Source organism: Pteropus alecto, unplaced genomic scaffold (assembly GCF_000325575.1).
Source record: "Pteropus alecto unplaced genomic scaffold, ASM32557v1 scaffold98, whole genome shotgun sequence".
Lineage (NCBI taxonomy): Eukaryota > Metazoa > Chordata > Mammalia > Chiroptera > Pteropodidae > Pteropus > Pteropus alecto.
The window spans coordinates 4,054,225-4,080,170 of record NW_006443570.1 but is presented as its reverse complement, the minus strand read 5'-3'; the positions used below and the strand labels follow the sequence as shown (position 1 = coordinate 4,080,170).

Here is a 25,946-nt window from a genome sequence, read left to right as displayed (position 1 = left end):
GAGTGTCTTGAACATGTCTCATTGTGAGTGGTTAGTATATAGCTCTGCGTGAAACACGATACATTAGTACAAATATTATAAAAGTGATTCCAGTTTTCTTTGGGAACTCCAAGTTTTTCTTTTCAGGTTAACATGGATTTAGCTTTAAAACAGGATTTAGCTTAAGAATATGTCATTCACATGCCTTTGTACTATAGGAATAAAGACAAGTAGTTACTCTGATATGACTCTTGGGAATGAGTTTCAAAGTAGTAAACATACTGTAAATATCATTACCATTAATTATATAGAAAGTTTAACTTTTCCTAAATGCTGGTTATTGAGTTTAAAACCATCAAAACAAAACACATTCAAATGAAGTGTGCTTATCAAGAGAACTCATACATAATGTGCTATTTATATATTTGTGTTACTCGCAAGTTGACATACTTGCTCATAACATTTCTTGCTGTTGTTCATTTTGCTACTTATACTGGAGTTCCAGTGCCAACGCAGGGGAAAAAAAAAAAAAGAATAGAAGGTACTGGTATAATCCATCTAAGTTTAAAGAGCTCTGAAAAGGCTCAAAAGTCATAGCAATAATTCGACCACATTTTGAAGGATAAAAATTCATTCTTTCCTTTTTTAGTCCTATCCCTTCCTCACATCCTTAAACCAAGAAAGAAAATAAAAATCCGCAACAACCTCAGGGCTCTCAAGTGATCAATTATATGCCAAATTCCTGTACTAGCTCACTGTTATTCAGTGAGTATATGTTGAGAGTCACGATTGTCTTAAAGATTTTTGGAGATATACTTATCTGGGAGTGGAGGGCTGTGTTATGTTTTTTAGTCTGAAATACTCTACAAATAAGACTGATATAATATTGTCTGCTGTCGATCAATTGGCTTAACCTGGAAAGGAAGATCATCTTATTATGCATTCTTTCATAGCAAGTCTCCTATCCTTTCAAAGCAGCCTTGAAATGTATAACTCTCTTTTTAATTTTATGATGAGGATTTCTTTGTTTATTCTTTCACTTGTGTGGGTATCTTGGGTTTGGTACCAGCTCCATGATTAAATAGCTCTATTTTTTTTTTTTTTTACACTGGTCTGGTATGATGGTATTAGGGTACAGAAGCTTTTCTCTTTTGGCATCTCATAAAATAAATATATAATAATGTTTCAGTATTTTTTATTCTAAGTAATAATAGGTGGGTCTTAAAAAAAAGTTTGGATGAATAAATTTGTTGCTTTTCAAAACTTTATTAAAACTTCTCAGTGCTGAGCTCTTTAAACAGAATAATATATTCTATCAAGAGTGAAAGGAATTTTGAAATGTAATCTAGGAGGCAGGCAGGTAACCGAGCTTGCACCCTTCAGGTTGAACTAACCCATTAGAATAATAAGCTGAGTACTACTCTTTGGCCAGATAGTTTACTGAAATTTGCTTTACTCTTGATAGAATTACAGCCATCGTTATCACTTTGGTGCATTCCTGTTATCTACTCAATGGGATTTATCTTGGAAGGTCTCAAGAAATCCTCAGGGTCAATTTTTTAATACATGAAGCTTTTCTATTTGTCTTTAAATGGAGGCTCTTAATTCATGCATCATGGGAAAAGATCATTTGTATGAAATTACTGTCTTCCTTTTACTACCATTTGCGCTAGCCTCGATTTTCATTCTCATTTGATCTGGAGCTAGTCTTTTGTCCCTGTGCTGTACTATTTTCTCTGCTTACAGAAAAGCCAATTACAAAAAATGCCTCTCTGTACTCACCTATTTGTGGATCTCCAAGAACCTTGTCATGCGGGGCCTTTCTGACTGCAGTTTCCTCTCATTTGCTTGATTTCTCTCATTTCTGATACAAACCTACTGTGTGTCGACCTCCTGGTACAGTGAAACTGGAGCAAAAGGTAGAGAAATGCAAGAGCACTGGGCTGGCTGTCAGGAGCCCAAGTCTTTGTTCTGAGGTTATTTCTTATAACAGTGACCGATTCGACTGAAGATTCCCCTTCTTACATTTTCTTTTTAAGTTGCCTCCCCCAAAATGTTGTTTAGAATTATTTTTTTCTCCTAGATGTTACAAGAATGCAAACGTGACCAAGGCAACCTCGAATCCTCTATTTGATTTCTTTTATGGTATCGCTATGATTTTTTTTTTTTTAATTTGGAAAGGGATGCAGGAAATTTCATTTCCTTAGGATTTTATTTTATTTTATGATTCTGTTGAAAATGAGTCGGGCCTAAAGTGGGTTTTTATACTAACGCCGTGTGAATCATTTCTTCTTTGGAAGCCGATCTTCTCTCCCACTGTGTAGCCTCATCTAGTCTCCCAGAAGTGCAGTGCTAGCAGGGTTGATAATGAAATGCGGTCCTACTTATCACGCTCAGCAAAGGGCTCAGAGAAGACGGAAAAAAAATCAATCCCACAGGAACTTCTCCACTGCTAGATATCCATATTTAACCCCCATGCATTTAAAATGGAAATGAGATATCTTAGGGTTTTAGTTTTTGATTTACACAAGATGTCACGGCCTCCTTGGCAATGGGAATATTTTACAGACCAACCGCTGACCTGTTTGGGAAGATCTCAGCCTGTCGCCTCAGGTCCAGTGTAGTTTCTTCATAATATTTTTTCAAAACTCTCAGCAGTGCTGTGCAGTAGTTTTGATTCTTCAGGCTTCAAAGGATATCCTTTCCAGGGCCAATCTTCCAAAAGGAAAAAAAAAAAACCAGTGTAGAGGAACAAACAGCTCATAAAGGAAGGAGCAGTTCTTCCTGTGGTAGTTCTTGCTGTAGTCAATTAATAAGGAGTTTACAAATCAGGAATACCACAGCTTGGCAAAGCCAGGAAAATTTCAATTTGATGCTAGTGCTTTGTTATGAAATTCCCACTTGGAGTGACTCAGTCTTCAGTAGTCCAGCTTCACATTGTTTTATCATAGACACATTGTGGCTTATATAAGATGACTTATCATTAAGAGTTCAAACTCAAGCTCCCTTGAGTTTGTGAGCCTTATAAGGTTCTCATTATAATATATGGAAAACTTTATGCCCATATAATATCCAATTAGCCGTTTACCTAAGTTATAGTAGTGAATGTCTCTCATTTGTGAATTCTGCCATAACCACGAACTCCATTGTACAATCTGGTAATAGAGACCTTCTGCCATGTCTGCCAAGAGCCTTTATTTCTTTGTTGATGAGAGAACTGAGACATAAGAAATTACTCTAAGTAACAGAATTAATAAAAGATTAAGATTTAGAATGTAGAACTTCCAATTGGTTGCTTGGCTTACTTAGCCAAGTTATTACAAAAAAAAAAAAAAAGCATCTTTCAAAAGATTATTGGTTTAAAAGAACTGTAAATAAATACTGAAATTTAGTTAATTATATAGGATGCTAAAGTGTTTAGGGATGGAGTGTACTAATGTCTGCAATTTATTTGAGAATGTATCCAAAAATAAGATGGATGGATAGATATGTACCAAAGTAAATGTAACAAAATGTGAATCATAGTCTGGGTTTTGGGTACATACAGGTGTTCTTTCACTTTTTACATGTATTTGAAATTTTTCATAATACTATAAGCTTGCAAAAAAACATTATTTGTTTCACTTTGCAGTTCAAAAACCATAGATTTCACTCACTGTGGTTTCAGAAAACCATAGACTTCCTCAATTTGGAAATGTAATAAACATACTTGTGATTTTTTAGGATGATAATTTTCTAGGAATAACATTATTTTTGGATGAGTGTGGACTAAGGGATAATCCTTCAGTTTGTTATTTCTGACATAACTAACTAACTTTAAGTAGCTAACTTTTATTCTTCTTTAAAACTTCCAGGCCAGCAACTATTAAGAGCTGAAATTCAATTCAGACATTCTTCCCAGGAGATCCTGAAGTTTTGATTTTTTTTTTTTAAAGAAAGGCAATTTCTGACTTTTCTCATAAATTTGATAAAAGGAAAGCTAATATGAGATTGGTAGTCCAGTAGGAAATGGAACTCAATTTTACATTTTTAAAATCATTTTATGGTATTAAAAATGACAGAGGTTAGAAACAAAGCTCTTATTCTTTTATTGAACTAGAATCGAAAGTGGCAGAAAATCATTTTGGCCCTAGTGCAGTAAATGTTATCACTAAAACATGTTCAGAAGATATTAGGATAGTCTCTCAAGCACTGGAGACAAACGTTCACAGAACAAGAACTGATTTTTCTGTCCTTATCTAGAAGTTATTAGATGTCCAAGAGATGAAAGTATCTTAGCTCTAAGAAGACAGGGGATGGAGTATGTGTTGAAAATGATAAGGTCTCCATTCTGGAGAGAGGTGAAAAGGAGAGAATATGGTGGAATGGAGGGATAGGTGGGCCAGCACCTGAACCAGCCCCAGCGCTGAGGAATCCAGAATCAGAGAAAATTAGACTTGTGCAAAATTGTGACCTGATGATGAAAATGATAAGAAAGCAAGCAATACTATTCATTAAAAAGGACTGTTTGTATATTTTATTTAACAGGGAAATTAAACCGGAGCTGTCAGCAGCTACGTTATTTTGAGAATCTGGTAGGAGAGAAATTTTAAGTCCATTTGGGAAAAACCAATCATTTATGAGCGTGCAGTGTGATTATTCTTTAGAATTTTGTGTAAATGGAGCAGGTTGGTAGGCATATGTTTGCTGATCCTATAATCATTAAAATTCAGAATAAGTAGGACTCTTGTGAAATTGAGTTTTCAGGTTCCAGCCACTGTTCTATACTGCCATATGGCATAACTAGAATTAATTGCTGTTCCCAGTCTCTTATTCTTTCACTGAATAGCTAGGTGCTCTGTTTGAAATATTAGAGGTTCCACAGAAGTATTTAATCACATGAGATAGATGTTTGACATGTTCATGAAAGCAGTGTGTGTAGCTAATAGTCGCTTAGAAGAAACAGCCCTCGTTTGAGGTTTTCTACCCCCTCCACTCTTTTTTATTAAATAAATGGATGGATAGGAGAATTAGCAAGGAAAAGAGGAAAGATTTTCAGGACTTTACAGGTAAGTAATAAAAAAGGTAAAGCAAGGAATCTTTTTTGCTAGTGTCCTCAGCTCCTTAATACTCCCCAAGTGTGGCCCATGGACCAGCAACACCATCACCTGGAAACTTGTTAGAAATGCAGACTCTCAGGTTCCATTCAGTCAGACCTGGTGAATATAATCTGCATTTTAATAACATCTCAAGGTTATTTGTATGCATGTTAACATTTGAGAAGCACTGCTCTAACACGTACTTTTAAGTTCCTTTTAAATTAAGTTTCTCGGAACTCAGAATACGTATTTCTGGAGATTATAAACTCCTTAAAGGCACGGATGGTCTCATGTTCATTAAAAAATAAAAAAAGTCTAGCATGGTGCTGGCATGTGGTATGAGCTCAATGATGTGAGTTGAGTAAATGGGGGGAAACTGTTATAAATGTGTTTTTAGATCTAGGCTAAACCTTAGAATAAGAGACCCTCTTTTTTAGGAGAAGGTTTACTATTTCATAGCCAGCCCCACATAATCTTTCCAGAGATAGGATGCTTTCTTTGTGCGAAGAATTAGGGGATATACAGCAATTTGTAAAGATAATGACCATCTCTTCAAATGTCTCCTAGGATAACATTTCTCTAACATTCTGTGGTAAAAGGTTACAAGACTGCAGACCATGTGTTGGAGTTCTGTTGGAGCATGGATGCCAGTCATTCCGGCCACCTTTGTGACTCTTCCCCAGCCCCTCTGCCTCGGGTCATCATCCTTCCTATTCAGCTTTGCACTTTCTCATGTCCACCGTCTCTCATCTTTCTTAATGACCTCTCTTCTAATTCTTTCCTTTTTATTTCCTAGAATCCATGTGCTGTTATAATCAAACTTCGCTATATCCTCACCCTCTTTTCTCCACTTCTGCCTAAGTGAAACGTGGCTCTTCCATAGGACACTGTTTTGCTTGCAGTCATCTTAACTAGAATTTGCTCATTTTCCAGGAGTGCCATTGGCATTTTTCAACCTCCTGGTTGCCGCGTCTAGACTTTTACTATTCAGTCTTATCCCAAGCCTCTGTCCTTTTGATATTTGTCTTTGTGGCTTTATAGTTCTCTATCTTTCTGTCATCTTTTGAGTTCAAGATTCCTCCTCACACCATTCGAGGACCGAAGCATCGACTCACAGTTGTCATCTTTACTCCACTATTACCACTGCCTCCAGAGACCCTTTCTTTCTTAAATCTAGTGTTTCCCTCTATTACATTTCTCCATTCATCATATAAATATGCTCAAATCTCTGCTAATATTAAGAAAAACATTATATCCTGCACAGTGATTCCCTCTCTAGCTGCTGTCCTCTATCTCTTTTTTACAGACAACCTTCTTGAAATAGAAGCCTAGACTAGCCATTTCTGGTTTCCTCTTCTCTGGTCGCTCTTCAGTCCCCTGACTCTGCTCATATCAAGTTACTCTTCCCAAAGTACCAGTAACACTCATTTCCACATCCAGGTGACACTATTCAGTCTGCATCTTATTCGGTCTCTCTGTAGCATATGGCACTGTTGATAGCATCCTTTTCCTGAAAAAAGGTAAAAAAGCTCTGCCTCTGTTGATTCCCATGATAATAGTCTCTCCCAGTTTTCCTTCTTCCTTGTGTTTATATTCTGTTTAGGCTCTTGCTTGAGCTCATTCTCCTACCCTGCCCTCTTCACTGTTGCCCCTCAGGCTTTCCTCTTTCTTCACCACATCTTAGGCAACTGCATGCATGTCCATAACTCCACAACTTCCTCTGTACATGATGACTCCTGATGCTACAGCTCAACTGCAGTTCTCTCTCCAAGGCACCAGACAGCATATTGGATAGCTCCTTTTGAGTGTCTTATAAATACCTCAGACTTCACAAAGCTGGAGACAGACCCTGCTGGATGCCCACCCAGTAGCCACCCTCCATTCTTCCTTGACAACAGAACTCCACCAGCCTGGGGATGAATCGTGATCTGAAAGATCTGCTTTACCAGAGGTTCATTTGGGATTTACACAAGATATAGTTTTGGCCAAAGAAATGTAAGGAGAAGACTTCTGATAGCCTCTCACAGTCTTATGCTTGGGAGACAGTAACATGTTGAAATGCAGTAGCCACCTTAAGACAGGACTCTGCTCTAAGGTGTGAGAGCAGATATATGGGATAAGCCTAGGTCCTTCATGCCATTGTCAGGCCCTTGCATCAGCTCTGGAATCACCTTTTGAAGAAGAAATAAAGTTCTGCTTATTTAAGCTTCCGTTAGTCAGGTTTTCTGTTTCTTGTAGCCGGAGGAATCCTAACTCAGTATCCAGAACCGAACTCATTATTTTATATACTGCTCACCCCTGAAGTCTAATTCCACTTTGCCGAGGCTCAGTTTCCCAAGGCAGAATCCTGGGAGTCATTTCTGACTTCTCTTTCTTCATTCCCCAAACCATCAACAAGCCTATTGATTCTTCATCCTAGAACTGTCGTCTTCCTATTTCCCTTGTCACTGGCTAAACTGTAGCCTTCACAAAGTCTTACTCAGAGCATCGCAAAATTAAGTTTCTCCCTGTTCCAGTTTATTATGTTCCTCCATTCTGTTGAAAGAGCAAACTTTTTTTTTAAAGATAATTTAATCATTCATGCTCTAGAAGATTTATTGATATAGAACAATAAGATATAAGTAAAAAAAAATTAGTTAAACATCACAGTGAAAAATACCTGAAGAAAAAAAAAAAAAGGACACCAAAATGTTAATGATAGTAATCTCTAGCAAGTGGAGTTTGATTGATTTTAATTTCTCATTTTTGTTTATTTGTGTTTTCCAACTCTCTATAGTGACTATGTATTTAATCGTAAGTCACTGATATCAGAGCCTTTCCTGTTTTCAAAGGGGCAGGGATTTAAGAACCTAAGATGATTGGTGTCCAGGTGGGAAAGGAGTAGGCACTGAGGGGAAAAGGGATGTGGAAAGATTTAGGTTTTAATGTGTAGTGTAGGCTTGTGTCACTTCTGTGCAAATAAACAGCTGTATCTGGCGGTGTTTTATTAAACACACACACATGTACACACACATGAAAGTAAAATTATTTTTGAGCCATGTGAATACAGCAGTCCTCTGAGTAATTTATGATGATTTTTCTAAAATGTGCGGTTTTGTTTTTTGTTTTTTGTTTTTTTAAATAAAGGAAGTTCATTCTCACAGTCTTCGTTAGATAAGGTATCGCTGACTGGGAACAATTTCCATTTCTTAGATGTTATCCCTTTGAGCTGCACTGAACTGACACAGGATGAATCTTTCCTTACATGAGAATTATCTACACTCTGTGTGACTATTTAGTAAAACATTTGTGTTTGTGGGACTTGTTTTCCAAAGTGATGGTGCTTAAGTAAACTATTCCTTCTTCTCAAAACATTGGTCACCATGATTGATTTTTATGTTGGTCATAAAGAGAAATGGAATCAACTAAAAGCAGGGCAAGGATTATAAACCAGAAGCAGTTAATTTACTTAACAAATATGTATTGGCTATTTGTTTATGTTGAGCACAGCCAGGTGATCAAGACATAAGACATGCCATTTAAGACATCTCTGTTTTTCAAGTTAAGTGGTCAGACTCATGGACAGAGCCAGCATGAAGCCCACTGCCCACAGATTTCTTCTCTAGAAGGTCTGAAATGTTTGGTCTCAATTTGTTACATACCTGGAGTTTCACCATTTAGAGACTCATTTGGGCTTATCATCCTCTTTTAAAACACAAATATGCATGGATGGTTAAGAGACTTGATTGTACTATCATGTACATTAGCCCTATTCAATGGTTTTCTTCTAATTTTTGGTTCAGATGACATGTGCTGAGAAAATTCAATGTACAGTAAATTTGTTGAACCTCAGTTATAGGCAATGAATAGTGCTAGGTACACTGAGGGTTATAAAAGTCATAGAGGATCCTTTTCCTAAGGAAGAATGAAGGCTTTATCTTTGCAGCTTAAGAATGACAGTCAAAGCTAACATTCATCATACATACACCATGTGCCAGGCCCAGTGTCAAGGACTTTACACGCATTATCTCATTTAATTCTTACAAGAGCTGTGTGAGGAAGGTACTGTTATAATCCTCATTTAACTGTTGAGAAAGCTAAGGTCAGAGAGGCAATCAGCTTGCTCAAGATTGCACAGCTTGTAGGTTCTTAAATTGGGATTTGAACCCAGTCAGCATGACCATTGAGCCAGCACTCTTACTGAGGCTTATTTTCTTCATAAAAAGTGATAATGCCACTTTATTCATTCATTCGATCAGTCATTCAATAAATGTTTATTGAGGATATACTATATGCAAAACATTTTTGTGGCGAACATGACACAGATTCTAGTCCTCTTGTAACTTACTTTTGAGCAGGGTAAACCAAATAATTATATAATACACTCACCTTGTAGGATTGTTGTTGTGCATATAAAAGTGCCTAATACAATGCATGTCACAAACTAGATACCCGAAAAACATTACCAAGAAATTTATAAAAGCATACACACAAAAAATTATAATTCAAGATATATTGTGACTAAAGTTTTAGGAGAGGAACGCAAAGATTATACTGTAAAATTGCAGAGAAAGAAATCACTTCTGGTTGATAGGCTCTGAGAAGCCTTCATGGATGAGATGGCATCCATGGGTTGAAAGGAATGGGTTTTTGGTGAGATACACTGCAAACATAAATAACCAGTGCAAAGATTCAGAGATAAAGTTTAGCCATGTTTGGGAACCAAAGGGTGATTCTGCTTATTAGATATAGGGGGGTAATGGGAGATAAGCGGGAAAGATAGGATGGAACTAAATCATGGAGATGAGTTTTGACTGGATTTAAGGAGGGGTAGATAATTTGGGAGAGTCAAACATGGGGCAGAGGTGGGTAAGCTGATGCTTCAGTAGGGAGCTGTGGATGACGTGAGTTTTTGGCACCTGGGCTGAGGCCACTGGGAGGCAGGAGATGTTTGCAAAAAGATAGAGGATAAGGATGTCAGAGGTTGCCTATCTTCCATATGCCCACAGAAGGAAGACAGATTATTTCTCCTTTTCGTAATCTTTTGCTTTGAGGACACCAAGCTCATGTTTATATCTTTGAGTCTATAGCTGGCTTTGGTTCGTTATGGGCTTAATAAGATTTTATGGATAGCCAGGTAATCTAACCACTTCTTAGAACCTTATGTCTATGGGAAAAAATACATTCTAAACAACTGACTTTATGCTTCAACTTTTGAAATGTGATTTTTTTGGGGGTGTGTGTAAATTAAACATTGTATTTGTTATACTTCAGATCTGTTAACAAGATTTAATAGATTTTTGAAGCTGGCTAAGAAAACTTACTGCTATCTGTTACTTTGTTTTCTTAGAAAAATGCATTTCAAGGTCCAAACAACCGAAAATGGAATACAATCTATATTTGAACTGGGGGCTGCCTGTCTAAAATTCACTTAAAAGGCAACTGTTGGTCAAATACCCAATTCCTTTATAGTATTTTTCAAACTTGCCCCATCATGTGAATTAAAAATACAGATTTCTAGGTCTCTACCCTGGAGATGCTAATCCACTAGGTCTAGAGTGGACCCTGGGAATTCATGTTTCAATGAGAGCTCCAGAGTATTCTTAAAATCAGGCAAATACATGTAAAAATCCCCCCCCACCTTTTTTTTTTTTTAGTTAAGAGGCTACTTTGATTTCCAACTGAATTTTTAGCAGTAAAGGGAAGGGAAGGGAAGGGAAGGGAAGGGAAGGGAAGGGAAGGGGAAAAAGGAAAAAGGAAAAAGGGAAAAAAAAGGAAAAAGGAAAGGAAAGGAAAGGAAAGGAAAGGAAAGGAAAGGAAAGGAAAGGAAAGGAAAGGAAAGGAGGAAGGAGGATTTGACTGGGAAATATGACATGAGGCTCTTATTTTAGGGGGTAAGAAGGGTCCCCCAGTATGATTGGAGATAATTGGCAGAAATATTTTACCGGTGAATAGCTGACATTTCAACCTAATTAGCTTCTAGAGTGAAGGATGGGAATAAGTTCAGTAACAAATGGTCTTGGTCTGTCCCTTGGCCTGATGATTGCCTTCTGTCTTGTGCACTTCCCTGTGGTCTGGCAATATGTGTAGACATTTCTGATGCTGGAGAATCCCTTAAAGTGGGACAGTACCTGAAGTCCTGGCCCCATAATGTGTCAGGTAAGTCCTAGGATTGACCTGTTGATTGTAGCTCAACTGCTGGAGACCCTTGACCTGTACTGATACAACCGTAAACTGGTCACCTAGTCATTAACTTTTAAATGAAAGTTAGTTCCATTCTTTATGATCTGTATAATTGGGTACCTCTATGTAAGGATTTAACTATGACTACTGTAGGTACTGTACAAAGGAATGCATGGGAAAGAATGATATTTTAGTATAGAATCTTGTACAATTAGGAAAAAAGTCAAGTTGAGGGTTAAACTGAAATAATTTAAAAATGATTTCTGAATTTCTATGTATATCTCAGTTCTTTCTTAACTAGAAGAAAGTGTACACATAAAGGTAGGAGTTTTTTGAAAATTTCAGTAATTCATTGTAGCTCTTAGAGTAGTTACCAATAGAAGTCTGCTTTCTGGTTTCTGTTTTTATATGTTTATTCAGATTTTGGTGTAGTATGAATGAGCAAAATAATATTATATCTTTAATTAGGATTCTGTTGTTATTTTTCAATTAATCTATGTCAGTAGCTTTAGCATTTGTATTAAATCATTTTCTTCATGAAAGCTTTTATTGAGGAAACAAATTGATTGTATTTATATACTGGATTCTTGCCACTGCAATGTGTATTCGGTCGTGTCTTTGGAAGAATAGTTTTGCTAGTCATCTGGTGGCTAGTCTTTGAAGCCAGACTTTGAGGAAAAAACTCTTCATTTGGATGAAAATTTTAATTTAACAAAGCTTTCCAATTTTTATCTTTCTCTTATTCCTTTCCTTCTCTTCCTTTGATTTTCTTCCTTTATTTCCCTTCTTGCCTTTGTGTGAGTAATTTAGAGGAAAATGAAGGCGCCTCTCCCATCTTATTTGGAATAAAATCCATACCCCATAGCATTGCTTGGAGAGCCTTGTCTTCTGCCTGCCTCTCCAGCCCTGCCTCGTATCCCTCCCTGAAATGCATTCTATGCTCCCCTCATGCTGAACTCAGACAGCCCTTCTCACCTTCATTCACTTATTTAGGAATCATTTGTTGAGCACAAGCTCTATGCCACTGCTCCTTGAGGGCTCAGTGACATAGAGAGACCAGAAGATCCTAGCGCAGTATTATAGGTGCTACTAAGAGGGGTGAACAGATGTGCTGTGAAAGTGCTTAATACCAGAAACTGAGGTGAACACCAAAGGACCATCAGGGGTTTGCTAGGTGAAGATGGGGCACAAAGGGAGAAGCATGGTGGCAAAGAGAGTAGTGACATGTGAGAGCCTGGATGTGAGCCGAGCAGGGGAGAACCTGAGGGCAGGGGTTTAAGCAGGGGAATGATAAGACTAGATTTGCATCTTATGTCATTAGAATAATGGTGGTGCTAATGACATAACAACTGACATTTATCGAAGACCTGCCAGGTGCCAAGCTTAGTTGCTCAGTTCTTTGTGTGCATTATCTCAATTAATCCTCCCAAGAACCGTATGAGACAGGTATGGTTATTATTTCTGTTTTAAAGATGAGGATCTTAGGCTGCAGCTCAAGTCTCACAGCCAGAAAATGGAGGAGCTGGGACTCCAACCAGGCCTGTCTGCAAAGCCTTTGCTCTTCACAGTCATTGCACTTCCTTCTCCATCAGCACTGAGGAGAATGGGTCAGACAGACAGGCAAGATGGCGGGCAGACCAATGAGGGCGTGTTATATTGATCTGGGTGAGGCATTTTGAGGGTTTGAATGAAATTAGTGCCTTAGAGACTGAGAGGAGATAGATTAAAAAGATATTAAGGGATTAGAATCTGCAGATCTCTGTGACCGATGGGATATACATAGAAATAGAGAAAGAGGTAAAGGGATGATTCCTAAGTTTCAGCTGGGTGAATGGAAATGTCAACCATTAAAACAAGGAGTATGAGGGTAGGAGAGGTTTGAGACTTGTGGGACAAAGGACAGTCTTGAAAGAAAAGAGTAGAATAATATCTCTTGTTTTTTTAATATTTTAATATGCTTGTTAAAAATATTAATATGCGCAAACACTGTAGTCGAGTCTTTGGCCATTGGTTTCTTCCCTGGCCACCCTGAGCTCCACAGTATAACCCTCCAGTCTTCTCTTACTCTCTTGTCCTTTCATCCTACAAGCCTAGAAAAATCCTAACCTCGGATCAGTTCAGCTGTCCACCTTTTCTGCTCTTATACCTGGGTAACTAATCAGTGTTGGAGAAAAATAATACAATTGGATTGCCACAGAAGTATCTATCTCCAACCTCAATTGAACCCTTAATGATGTCTGGAGGTTCTGTTACGTGACCCATATCAGCAGCCTTTCCAATTTTCCTTAATGTTTCTTTTCCCTCAAATCGTGAACAGTCTCTATTATATCACCTCTCATTCTTGCATGACAGCATAACCTACTTCACAAGATAAAACAGAGGCTTTCAGATTGGAACCCACTCAGAATCTTGCCCTGCCCCCTTTTCAAACATGTCTGCGTAGGGCCTCTGCCACCTGCTCTGGTGGGCCTGGCCCCTCTGTCTGGCCTTCCTCTGTATCCTGGGCCTGGCCTCTCTGTGACCCTCTCCACCCCTGCCAGGCATTGTCTATCTGATCCCAGATCTTCCCTCAGCCACCTTTATCTGCAGGTAGTAAGACAGGTTCTGGCATTAACCAGACCTGGGTTCTTCTGGTCCCAATTTTTACCGTTGTGTGTGTTTTGGGCCAATTACCTCACTTCCACACAATTTGACCATTCCAGCAAAACTGGTTCACAGTTCAGGCTTTCTGTGCTCTCAGTCCCTCACAGAGTATTTGGCAAATAGTGGATATTTATTAGTGTTTGAGAGAATGAATGCAGCCTTCATAACTAGAGATATAGAAGTATGTTGGCATGGTAATGTTGAGAAATCCACCCTGCCTAGATGAGCTCTAAGAACTAGCCCAGCTTAGAAATTTTTTGAGTAAACTTTGCTTTTGGATGAATAATGGGACCATGTTCATAACGAGGAAAATATCAAAGGAATTTTCAAGTAAATATCACATTTTCAGACCTACTCCTGATTCTGCACAAGATAAAATATGGTAGCTCCAGTATGGACTTTTAAATTCCCATAGTGCAATCAGATAACCTCCCCATGCTTCATTTTTCTCATCTGTAAATTGAGGGGCTGGAATAAATGACTTTCAATAACGTACTTGTTAAATTCGATGAGTATATCGTCCACAGTCTCAGAGCCATACAGTTATCACTTACTCGCTAATCAGATAATTAGGAGTCTCGATGGTCCAAGAGTAGCTATTAACCTGAAGCAAGCAAAAAATAAAACAAAATTAGGATCCAAGCATCAACAATGACAAAAGTGTCAGGGCAAGAGCCAAGGATACTGCAGTTTAAAATATGGTAATCAGCTGGAGTTCTTTGTGAGTGCCGGCTTGTCTTTTCCAATATGCAAGTTTGGAACCAAAAGACATCCCTGACTTTCCTCTTGACACTCCATTCCCGGTGTGCCTCCAACTCTATTAGCAAATCTCTTGTCCCTTCTCTTCCTCTCCAGTAGTTTCCTAAACTGCCTCTGAGCTTCTCTTCCTTCCAGCCAGGCTGCACATTTCTGCCAGATTCAATAATAGTAGACACTGTTCCTTGTCCTTAAAAACAAGCAAAAAAACCCAACCAACCCTTCAGTTGTTCCCTTTTATCTACAGAAAGAAAGACCTGATATGTAGGGTCTTTTATTTTGCCACAACATACCTGGCTAGGATTTTTCTTTAATAGTTCATTTGGTTGCCTGTTCCATGCAGGGAGTATGGGGACTGTGTAGACATACAACCACGATTTGCAGTCCTCACGCTAGAAAGTAGGTGAAGGAATATTAGAATGTAGGTTGCAGTGGAAGAGCGCTCAGGATTTTTACTGTTAACATCCAGAGCAGATGCTGGATTTCATGTAATGAAAGTGTTATAGAAGACTCTAGTGGTAAATAGGGTTTTATTTATTTTGAAATTTTACTTCCTTTTGTATTGTCTAGGAATAGACCTCTAAATTTTTTTTTTTTTTAGTTGTGGATAGTACTGTCAACATCAGATAATGTCACTTGTTTATCACTTAATAAAAGTTGAATGGCGACCTTTGTATTTTTTAAGTAGAAGAACAATGTGTTGTCTTCTAGAGTGTGTGAATATAGGCAGAACACAAAAACATTACATCTTTAAAAAGAACACAGAACCTTCTTATGACAGGTCCTTCTGTTACTTGAGTTATATGTTTATTGTCTGTTATTACCATGGTATTTGTTATTTACTAACAACTGGCATCTCTTCATGTATAAATATCTCACACTTCAGACTAAATTGTAAGCTTCTTGTGGGCAGTCACTAGGTCTTGTACTTTTGATAGATTGAAGGAATTGGAGCTAGAGGGGACACCAGCTCCCCTCCAGGGACCTTCCCATTCCTGCCCAACTGTTTCTAAGGCTGATGCCCGGACCCTTGGGTCCCAGACCTCTGATGACCTCACCAGAGACTTCCACCAGATGGTGCTCTTTTCCCATTTCTGTTCTTTGGTATTGCTTGCCATATTACCCTTTGCCACTTGCCCATGCCTTCTGCAAGGTAGTAGACGGAACATTCATAGTAGAAAGAAATTCAAAATGACTTGAATCTTCTCAAGTGAGAAAAGAGGTTATAGGAAATATCAACAGTGTACAGACTGTTAGCATTGTTCAGAAAAGCCATTTGCTTGGGCATAAATCAGTCTCTATCACGTGGCTCACTGCTCAAGGTCAATTGCAAGGGCTTTCCAGTCTTACTAATTTGCCATTGAAGCCCTGCTCAACCAGGTATCCATTTGAGTTCTAAGATTCCACATTTCTAATGCCAGGATAACAATTCAGTGTTAGTCTTTGCAGTCTGTTTGGAGATTGCCATTACCGGAAAACAGAGGTGGTCAAGAGAGAAATAGAAGGTGTCTCTGGACATTGAATAATACAGACAGCTTATTAATTCAGAAGGCACCACTGTTTTGGTGGAAAAACTAAAGCTCAAGTTTGAACATCCTTAAGTCAGCAAGAAGAGATTTAATTTTGTTCATCAGGTGTTTTACTAAGGCAGGGAATATATGATGAGTTTTAAATTTCTGTAAGATAACACTTTTAATACTTAAGTTGCAAAACAAATTTTTTTTTCATCTAAATGTTCTAGATTTATAACATTACAGATGTTGGCCTTTATGGAAAGGTAGTTTTATAATGTCATTACAACCTTATTCTTCTAACACAGAGAGTCTTCTTATTTTGGAGAGAGAGAGTTATCGACATTTTTAGAAATCTAATGAAGTGTATGGGTTCTTCTTCAAGGAAAAAGAAAACACGTATTACTTTTCACTTACAATTTTCAAGAGTTCATTAATCTCCCAAAGCTCAACTATGGACTCCAATTTAAAGACTGCCGATCTATCTACATTCTGATAGTAGGCTGTCTGACAAAACAATGATATTTTCTCTTAACACTAGGTTTGTTTTCTATATTACAGCCAATTGAAAAGCAGTTAATATGAAACTTAAGAGCTTGGGCTCTGGAACCAAGCCGACTTGAATGCAAATCTTGGTTCTGCCATTTAATAGCTACATGATCTTGGTCAAGTTGTTTGACCCTTCCTGCATCTCAATTTCCTTATCCATTAAATGGGGATAATAATAGTACTAACCTCATAAGGTGGTGATGAAGATTAAATAAAACAATACATGTAAAGTGTGTTCATAGTACAATGCCTAGCATGCGTTAAGTGCAGAATGTTTTATTGTAATTAAAAAATGGAATTAGTTTTCCTTCCTAGATATTTCAAATAATATGAGGATAGTTACAGTTATTCGTCTTACCTCCTTAATTTATTATTAGAGTGCCTGTTCTGGAACTAGTTGATAGGATTGGAAATTCACCTGTCTCATTTACTAGCTGTTTAATTATGGGCAAGTTATCTCACATCTTTATGACGTGCTTTACTCATTTATAAAACGGGTGTAATAATAGGGTTAGAGTGTGGAGAAGTAAGTTACGATAAGAGAAGTGCTTAGAGCAGAGCCCAACACTATGTTCAAAATATCTTACCATTGTTATTATTATTAATATAGTGGCTACTCATCAAGATTCCCTCAATCTGGTGATTTGAATTTATTTGTTGTACCTTTCCCTAAACTTAAGTTCAATTAAAGGAGATGGGGCAAAAGGTGAAAAAGGTGAAAGAAATTGAAAGGTACAAACTTCTAGTTATGAAATAAGTAAGTCAGGAGATGTAATATATAGCATAGGGAATATAGTCAATAATATCATAATAACTTTGTAAGGTGACAGATGGTTACTAAACTTATCATGGTAATCACTTCATAAAATAAATATATGTCAAATCACTATGTAATACACTAAAACTAATATATGTCAACTACACTTTAACAATAAAAATAAATTAATTAAAGTTCAATTCAAACCTCTTTAAAAAACATGAATAGCAAACTTTGCCTTGACTGTAATATAACCCTAAATTTTCAAGACTTTTCTGTAGAGTGGACTAAATGTTGTGAACTTTTATTCTTTTGTTTTCATTTTTGGGAGCACAAGTAAAGATGACTTTATTTTCATTGAATGTGAAAATAATAATCATCAGTATGGTTGCAGCATTTTCTCTCTGCTCATTCTGTACTCATCTTTTTCCAATTCCAAATCTCATTTGCATGAACCTGATGATATTGAGTATGGACATTGCAGAGCAGTGATAGCCTCCCTTTCATATTGAAGTCTGAAGCTTCAAAGAGAAGATTAAAGAAGTGTTTGTTATCTATCTGCACAGGCCTGATATGAAATTCTCAGAGGCTTTTAGGATAAACACAACTGCGTGTGTGTTTGTATGCTTTTTCTTCCACATACTTCTATTGTGGTCTTTGCATTTTGGTTGAAATTTTCTATTTTCAAATTTGTTGGAATCTCCGGCTAAGGGATAATTGTTTTTAAAGTGAAAGATAAGAATTAGAAATGTTGGCAGAATGTGACTGAATGCCTCCTAATGAGTGTAGAATTCTCTGTCTAGTGTGGAATCACCTTTCTGGAGAATGTGATGAAGGCCCTCAAGGGTATGTGTAACAAGACAAATCAAGACCTTAGGTGTGCCCTCCAGTGAGGAGGGAGGTGGCTCACCTTTTGGCCTTGTGTTTTTTTGTTTTGTTTTGAGAAATTTTATAAGTTTATTTGAGCCAAATCGAGGACATACGCTGAGGAGCAAGATATCAAATGCACTGCAGAATAACAGTTTTGCAACTTCTTTATGCATTTGAAATTAAGGAGAGGGCTTAAGGAAGATTGGAGAAAGTGAGAGGGATTGGATTACAGGATAGTTAACAAGATTATGTGCCATCTTGAGGGTTAGTAGCCCCTTTTTAGGGGTATTGCTTCTGGTATTTCAAAGATGCATTAACCTAGATGTATAAAAACAATGGTCAGGGCCGGCTTAAAACCTTTCACTAAAGAAGTTATAGGCCTGGGGTGTGATTACCCACCATGACTGCCCAGTTAGGAATTTGTGATCAGATTGCCCTATGAGGTTACTATCTGTAGAACTCCATTTTTTGTCCATGGTTCCCCTTTTTGGTCAACATATCAATCTGAAGGATATGTTGATGATAAACCTTTTGGTTGGATAGTGTGGTCTCACAGTGCTAGAAAGGCCCATTCCTAGGAAGTCTCAGTAGCAACGTCATCTTTTGATCATTGGGGATGGGGCGATACCACAGGATCTGCCAAATTTTTCCCCAGAAGGGAAGGGCAGTAAATGGAAGGCAGTCAGGTCTTATGTTGGCCTTGCCTTTTTGAAGTATCCTTTGTGAGCTATGGGATAGACGGATGTGTGTGTGTGTGTGTGTGCGCGCACATGCGTGTGTGTGTGTTTTAATAGTCTTTCTTTAGGGTTGTTACATAATTAATACTTAGAGTAAGAAGAGTGGGGGGAAAAGGTAGGGTAGCAAGACAGTTTTATACCTCTGAAAAAAAGGAACTAACATTCCACTTTATGCCATTCCCTGTCAAGTTCTATATATGATCTTTTATTGACAAATATTTAATTACAGTATCAAGAATAAAGCTGATCCTGCTATTTAACATCAGCTAGAAAGACCTGTTACTTTGATATTGTTAAATCTCATCTCTCTTTGTAATCAGCCTTCTTAAGACATAGCTATTATTGGCAGAAGCAGTATTCTTAGTATATGTGAACTGATAACATCTTAACTAATGAGAGAAACCAGAAAACCAAGGGCACTTTACAGTAGTAGAGAAGGGAACTGAAAATATGTGTGTGAGTTGGAGTGGGAATTGTGGGAGAGAGGACAAAAGAAGAGACTGAGATCATCAATAACATGTTTTACCTATTTAATAATTTGCCAAATGTTGGCCCTTTGACTGGGCTGCATGGCTAGGTTTTGTTTCTGGGTCAGTAAATGAAAACAATGTTGGTTAGCAAAGTTCCTGCGGTTGCCATCATTAACAGTTTGGAAAGAGGAATGTTGTGTATGTTCACACACTTGCACATGCTCAAATCCTAATTTCTATCTTTTTAATTAGAAGTTGGGTAATAATTGGAATCAGAGGCTAGGGCAGTGCCTCAAAAGAAGAAGGGAAATAGCAAGGGAAGATGACAAATTGCTCACCCCTTTGACGATTAGCTTGATTAGCTGTGTTTTGCTGAAAGGAGTTTCATGGAAATTTTACAGTGGCCAGATACAGTGGGAAGCTGGACTGTCTTCTAGGTGAAGATTGGCCCATCAAATTAATATATATAACTTATTAAGTTACAGCCACTTCTCATTTATGTATGCCCTTCATTGACATTGATGCCTTCTTTCCAGCTTGTTGCAGCTTTACATTTTCTACCCTGTCTCTTATTCCTTCTCCCCTTTTCCACTGCAGATGTCAAAGCTGTCCTGAACTTTCCCTGCCATCTAACCCAAATATCTTAAATTCCCCTTCACCTCATTGCCAGCCCAGAACTTTTCTGGGAAAGGAGAGGAACAAGAAAAGTCAATTGTGAGGTTTCTTCTCCACCTTCTTTTCCTCATCTTTGATAATTTCCCACACATTCATCTCTGGATTATGGCAACATCCTCCCCACTGATCTCCTGCCTCTCTATTTTCTGAATTTTTATATTATAAAGAAATAACCTAGATACCCACTGTGCTGATGTTTCTCCCTAAAGTAGCCACAGCTTATTTCAGTCATGTATGGACTGGAAGACACACCATCATCACCTATGTATTGCCTTTTTGTTAATTTTTTTTGGGTTGTGCACTGTTCTAAGAAGTTGATGAAAATGATGGACTCTCTTACAGGAAGGAGAGGATGCTCTTATGCATATATACACTCCAGAGAGGTCAAGATTAGGGTAGAAAAATATTCATTCTATTCAGTGACATGAAGGTCACTATGTCCACAGCAAGAATCAACATTTGATGATTGTAAGCAATACTGGAGTATGTTGAGGAGTGAGTGGGAGATGAGGAAATAAAGAGAGAAACTATAGACAACACTTTTGAAAATTTCACTGTAATATGAAGGGAAGGAGGACAGCAGATGGAGGGCTGTGAAAGGGGGTGAGAGAAGGTTTGCTTCATTTTTATATTAGCATAAATGCTGATGGAAAGGGCCAAGTTGAGAGGAAGAGGTTGAATATGTACAGGAGAAAATCAATATAGAAATAATGTAAGGTTCCTGTGAAGGCAGGAGGAAATGGAATCCAAAGTACAATAGACTTTTGTGGGTAACCACTATATATAACATTGTTTCTGGAGGTTACGAGGAACGCAATTTAGATTCCAAGTAAGTGACTTAGAAATGATCCTTTCCACCACGGCCATTTCATTAGTTTTAAGACTTGAAGGGTTGTCAGTTTTGCCAATCATTTCCCAAAATTAAAGAGGAGATGGAATGGTATGGCAGACTGCAAGAGCCCCAAGCTTGGCTCACATTTTAAAATGTTAGATGACCTTGAGTCAGTTGTTCATGCTTCACCTATAAAATTAAGAATTTAGGCCTGAGGGTGTGTTGGGGGCAATATTTTTGTTGTTATAACAACTGGGTGCCACTGGTGTTTGGTGCCCAAGATCAGTGATGCTGATAGTCCTGTAATACACAGGACAGGTTGTCACAACAAAAAATCCTCAAGACCAGTAGAGCTCCTGATGAGAAACACTGGACCACAGGTGGGTAACCTCTTAGGATGTTTCCGGCAATATGGTTAAAATGATCTAGGGAGTTACAGTAAGTTAAATGCTGCTTTCAAGCCTTTGAAAATCTTTCATATCTCAAGGACAGCACTTTGGTTTTTCTTCAAAGTGGGTAGTGACTTTGGCTGGTTATTGACTATTAAGCACGCTCTTTAGACTGTGTGCTATAGCTACTGTATGACAACCAAGACTGAGAAATATAGATTTGACTTACCTCCATTCTCTTCCTTGTATTTCAGGTACTATTGGGATTTTCAGCCCCAAGGTGAGTACTCCTTGATCATTTATGATTTTACACTAAAAATGTGGAGATGATATTTTTTGCTTCCATCTCTTCCAAATAAGCCTCTCCACAGAGTGGCATCAGCCATTTATGAGGAAAGTTAGTGGAGTGTTTAATTAACCTTCACCCTGCTGGGCCCCCTTGCCCTGCTTTTTAGCAACATGAGTCTCTGATGCTTCTGCTTTCTAAGCGGATTGGTGATAGATTATTTTATAGAACGAAAGCTGTAATATGCTTTTATTTCTTAAGCTTTGTTAGATGCCAACAGGATCCACTAGCATTCAAATAAAATGGTGGCCGAGTCCATAATAAAAACCTTGGGAGGGCTCCAATTCAACTAATCCTTCATTTGCTCCAGAAATAAATTCTAGTATGTTGCCTCCTCAATCACAGTGCTCTTCCACACAGCCTGCCTGTCTGGCAGCAGAGAAATGTCAGAAATGGAGCAGTGTTGAAATTCCCACTAGAACAGTGTTATCACATTTTAATATGAGCCTCACTGCAGCCTCGGTGCTTCTAATTGCTTTCAAACCATTGTTTTCTTGCTTTTGCTTGATGAACCCAGCATCTGGCATGATTCTAAAAAGTACGACAGACAGCTGTGTGCAAGATTTAAAAAAAAAAAAAAAAGGACAGGATTAGAACACATTTTTAAAAGGTTCAAAACTGGCATATTTTTTTCTGAATTCAAACAGTTCGAAAGGGTGTCTTTAAAGTATATGTATTCCTTCTTTTTCACTACTCTGCTTGAGAATGTCAGAAACATCTTTCTGAATGTTAATTAACTTATAAATGGAGATTTTATTTTCTCAAATAATCATAGAGTATTAGGATCAAACTTGCAACTAGTTTTATGAACTATTTTGCTCTAACTTTTTTAATTAGTTGTAAACTTTTCCCGTACTCCTAATTCTTTTTGCCTTTAATACTATCAGTGTGTCCCATCTCAGAGAACAGTAATACCTTAAGGAAATTTAAATTGTGAATGATACTAGTTTTATTAAATTTTTAATCTTCCTAGCTCCTACTTTGTTTTAGTGTATTTTAAGTCTACATAAGGATTTTTTAAAAGCCAACCTTAAGAAATAAAATCTTATCTTTTTAAAGTTTTTTCACTCTTATAAGTTAGTCATACTGTTTATAATATTTTAAATAATGTAATATTTTGTTACCATATATCTCACTGTCCTAAAGCATTTATGCCTGAAAACATAAATCAAGAATAAAAAATTATGTATAATAATATAGCAGTTTTCTTTGCAAAATGTGAAATATGCTATTCAGGAAATGGCCTTGTAGTTCAGGGTTTAACAGATGTTAACCAAAATCCACAGGGGCCAGAACATGAATATGAGCTGACAGGAAAGAGTAGAAGTGTGAGGGTAGAATTAATTACCTAAAGGAGAAATAAAGAATTAGTGTCAGAAATATGATATAATAATATGTTGAGGAGAGAAAATAATCTTGGAGCTTAACACGAGAGACTCTCTGGGGCTAAAATGACAAAGGGCACATCTTACCAGATTCTTATAATAGTGGCAATGCAGTCGTCTCCAAAGCATAGGGCAACTTCTACACAGCCTTTCAGTTTTAGAGGGGGAGGAGAGATGAGCAGCCAAGATGACAATTGAAAAGAGTTTATTTAGAACAGAAAACTGTATTTGCTTATTGACAGTGGTTGAATATATGTAGCAGTCTTTGCTCATTTGGAAGTAAATGTAAGGAAAGACCAAGTAGAAAAATCTATACTTGTGTATCTTGCCCCCAGCCTTGTTCCTCCCGGTAAGAGATTCTTTTTTGGAGGGAGGCGGGGACGGGGAAGAAGGAGAGTATCTTTTACCTTATCTTTTGGTTGAGGTCTTACTTGACTGTGTGCTTCAGAAACTGGTCAAGTGGGTGTGAGTAGTAATAGGTGTATATAAATTTCTACAGGACAATTTAGGATTATGTAAGAAAGAGAAGAGCTGGCTGGCAGGACCATTTAAAAAGCCCTGGAAGACTAGGTAGTATTGGAAAGGGATTGAGAAATGACAGAAATGATGATCCCAAATTATCCTAGCATTTTTATCCAGGGCAAGATCCTCCATGCAGGAATATGATGGGATGAATTTTATTAACTCTGTATATTTGTCTAAATACACACTTGTGTTCTCCAGGATATTTGGACTAAACCAGAGTCTGGTCCCCGGAAGGAAAATGATCCTTAATTTTAAAAAGATCTCTTATTTATAAATCCCTTTAGTACCACACATTTAACCATCTGTTTATGGTAATGATTTGGCACAGTGTGCTGAAAGGGTGACTTTTAAAAAAAGATGCTTGCCCAGACATAGAGAAGGATTGCAAGCAAAGTTTTTCTTATCCATCATTCCACTCAATCCCAGGTTTAACGTACTGGAGGAGTAACCATTGACTAGTGTTAAGGAGAGTCTTGTTCCTGTACTAGAGAAGAAACATGGCATGTAGAAAACACATGGATGTTGGGTCTTGACAGACAAATCTCACCTATACCAGTTAGCTGAAGGTCAAGTGACATTAGCGAGTTGCTTAATTTCTCTGAACCTCGGCTTCCTTATCTATAAATTGGGGATGTATCAGATACTGAGCAAAGTCCTTTACGTGCATTATCTCATTTAACCTTCAGAACAGCTCATAATACAAAGATAAAATCTAGGTTGAAATTAATAAAACGTGACATTATTCTTTTATTTCTATTGTGAGACCTAGTATATTAATGCACAAAATAGTTTATGTATCTTAGACACAAAATACAAAGAAGAGTGAGCTTGTTAAAAAAATTGTTGTTTAAAGTTTAATGTTTTGGATGAAAGAGCATGAGCTTTGAAATCAGACGTGAATTTGAATCCCAGTTCCTCTACTTAAGATGGGTGAGCTACCGCAAGTAACCTAATATCTTCATCTACAAAATCTTCCCAATATCTACTTCACAGTTATTATGAGTTGCAATGAGTTATAATGAGGTAATGAACTCATAAGGAGTGCTTGCCACTTGGTAGGCTCTCACTAAAGTGGCGAGTATTATTTTTATGTTTCAAAGTAGGGGTATGCAAGTAAATCCATGTGTGAAACTTAGACAATATATATTTCACATATCTTTCCATAAAATTTATTCATTCCAGCTGAACCTTGGTGTAGGGCCGTGTGATTCACCATGTATATATTTGTGAGGTTTGCATTTAAAAGATATGTGTACAGAATTTTTATTGGTCGGCCCTTCAGAGGTTAGATTTATGAGACTGTCGCTCTGTAATGTCTAAGACATGTTGAATTGAAGCATGATTGTCACTTCTCGTCTCTTACTATCACATACTTGGAGCATGTAGTTATGACAATTACAAGAAGCAAACCATTAAAGCAGCAAAGAAACACCATCTTTGCACTAAAAAAAAGAGAGAAGGGTTTCCCTTTGAAGTCGAAGAGAAGTGTTTTTGAATTAATGGAGTGCACAGTGATTTTACTAAGTTTTATTTATGAAAATACTCTTTGCATTCATGCCAAAAGGTTTTAGCACAGTCGTAAGTAGGATTTATACAAAGAAACACAGACCAAATTTATGACGTGTTTGCAAATGTAAGAAAAATTCTGAATTTATAATATTTGGAATTTATTGTTAAGTATCTTTCTATCACTATTCCTGGAATGATAATATTTTATAAACACAAGTGTTGGTTATGAACCTAGAATATCCTAACCTATACTACTTTTTAAAAAGAGATCTTCCAGAATGCTTTCTATGTCTTTTGGGGATTTAATAGGAAGAAATGTATACAGGACGAATACTCCTGCCTTTGGCTTTAGCCCAGCCTTTTAGCATCAACAATCTTGACAGCTGCTTTTGTGACTTGACTTCCTTTAGGACTTTCTCCCCTTTCCTTATTTGCTTCATTTTATACAAATTAATCTGTAAAAAGTGAATATACACACAAATTGTTTTGAAGTTAATTACTGACTTTGATACCTTTTCAAATATTTTACTTCCTATACATCTACTGTTTTTTTTAAAGAGTAGAATAATGCATTTTAAAATTAATTCACTGTTTTGCAGCTATTGTCAAAGACAGTAAGACTTTTTTAAATCAAAAGACTTGCTTTTTTAATGTTAAAATTTTCTAAGATTTTTATGTCCTTTGTAAATGTCTTATCCTGGAGTAGATGATATTGAGACCATAAGAAAAAGAATTGACTTTCATGCAGGTGAAAGAAGAAATCATTGGAATCA

The 25,946-nt window shown here is 37.3% G+C and overlaps 1 protein-coding gene across 1 annotated transcript in view; it reads left to right on the top strand.

The window, feature by feature from the left end:
- Positions 1–25,946, top strand: part of LOC102886131 (src kinase-associated phosphoprotein 1) — a 65,598-nt gene that overhangs the window by 30,560 nt on the left and 9,092 nt on the right. The window contains exon 3 of the mRNA XM_015599109.1: positions 21,663–21,688. Coding sequence (XP_015454595.1) covers positions 21,663–21,688 — 26 coding nt within the window. The remainder of the gene's footprint in view (positions 1–21,662; positions 21,689–25,946) is intronic.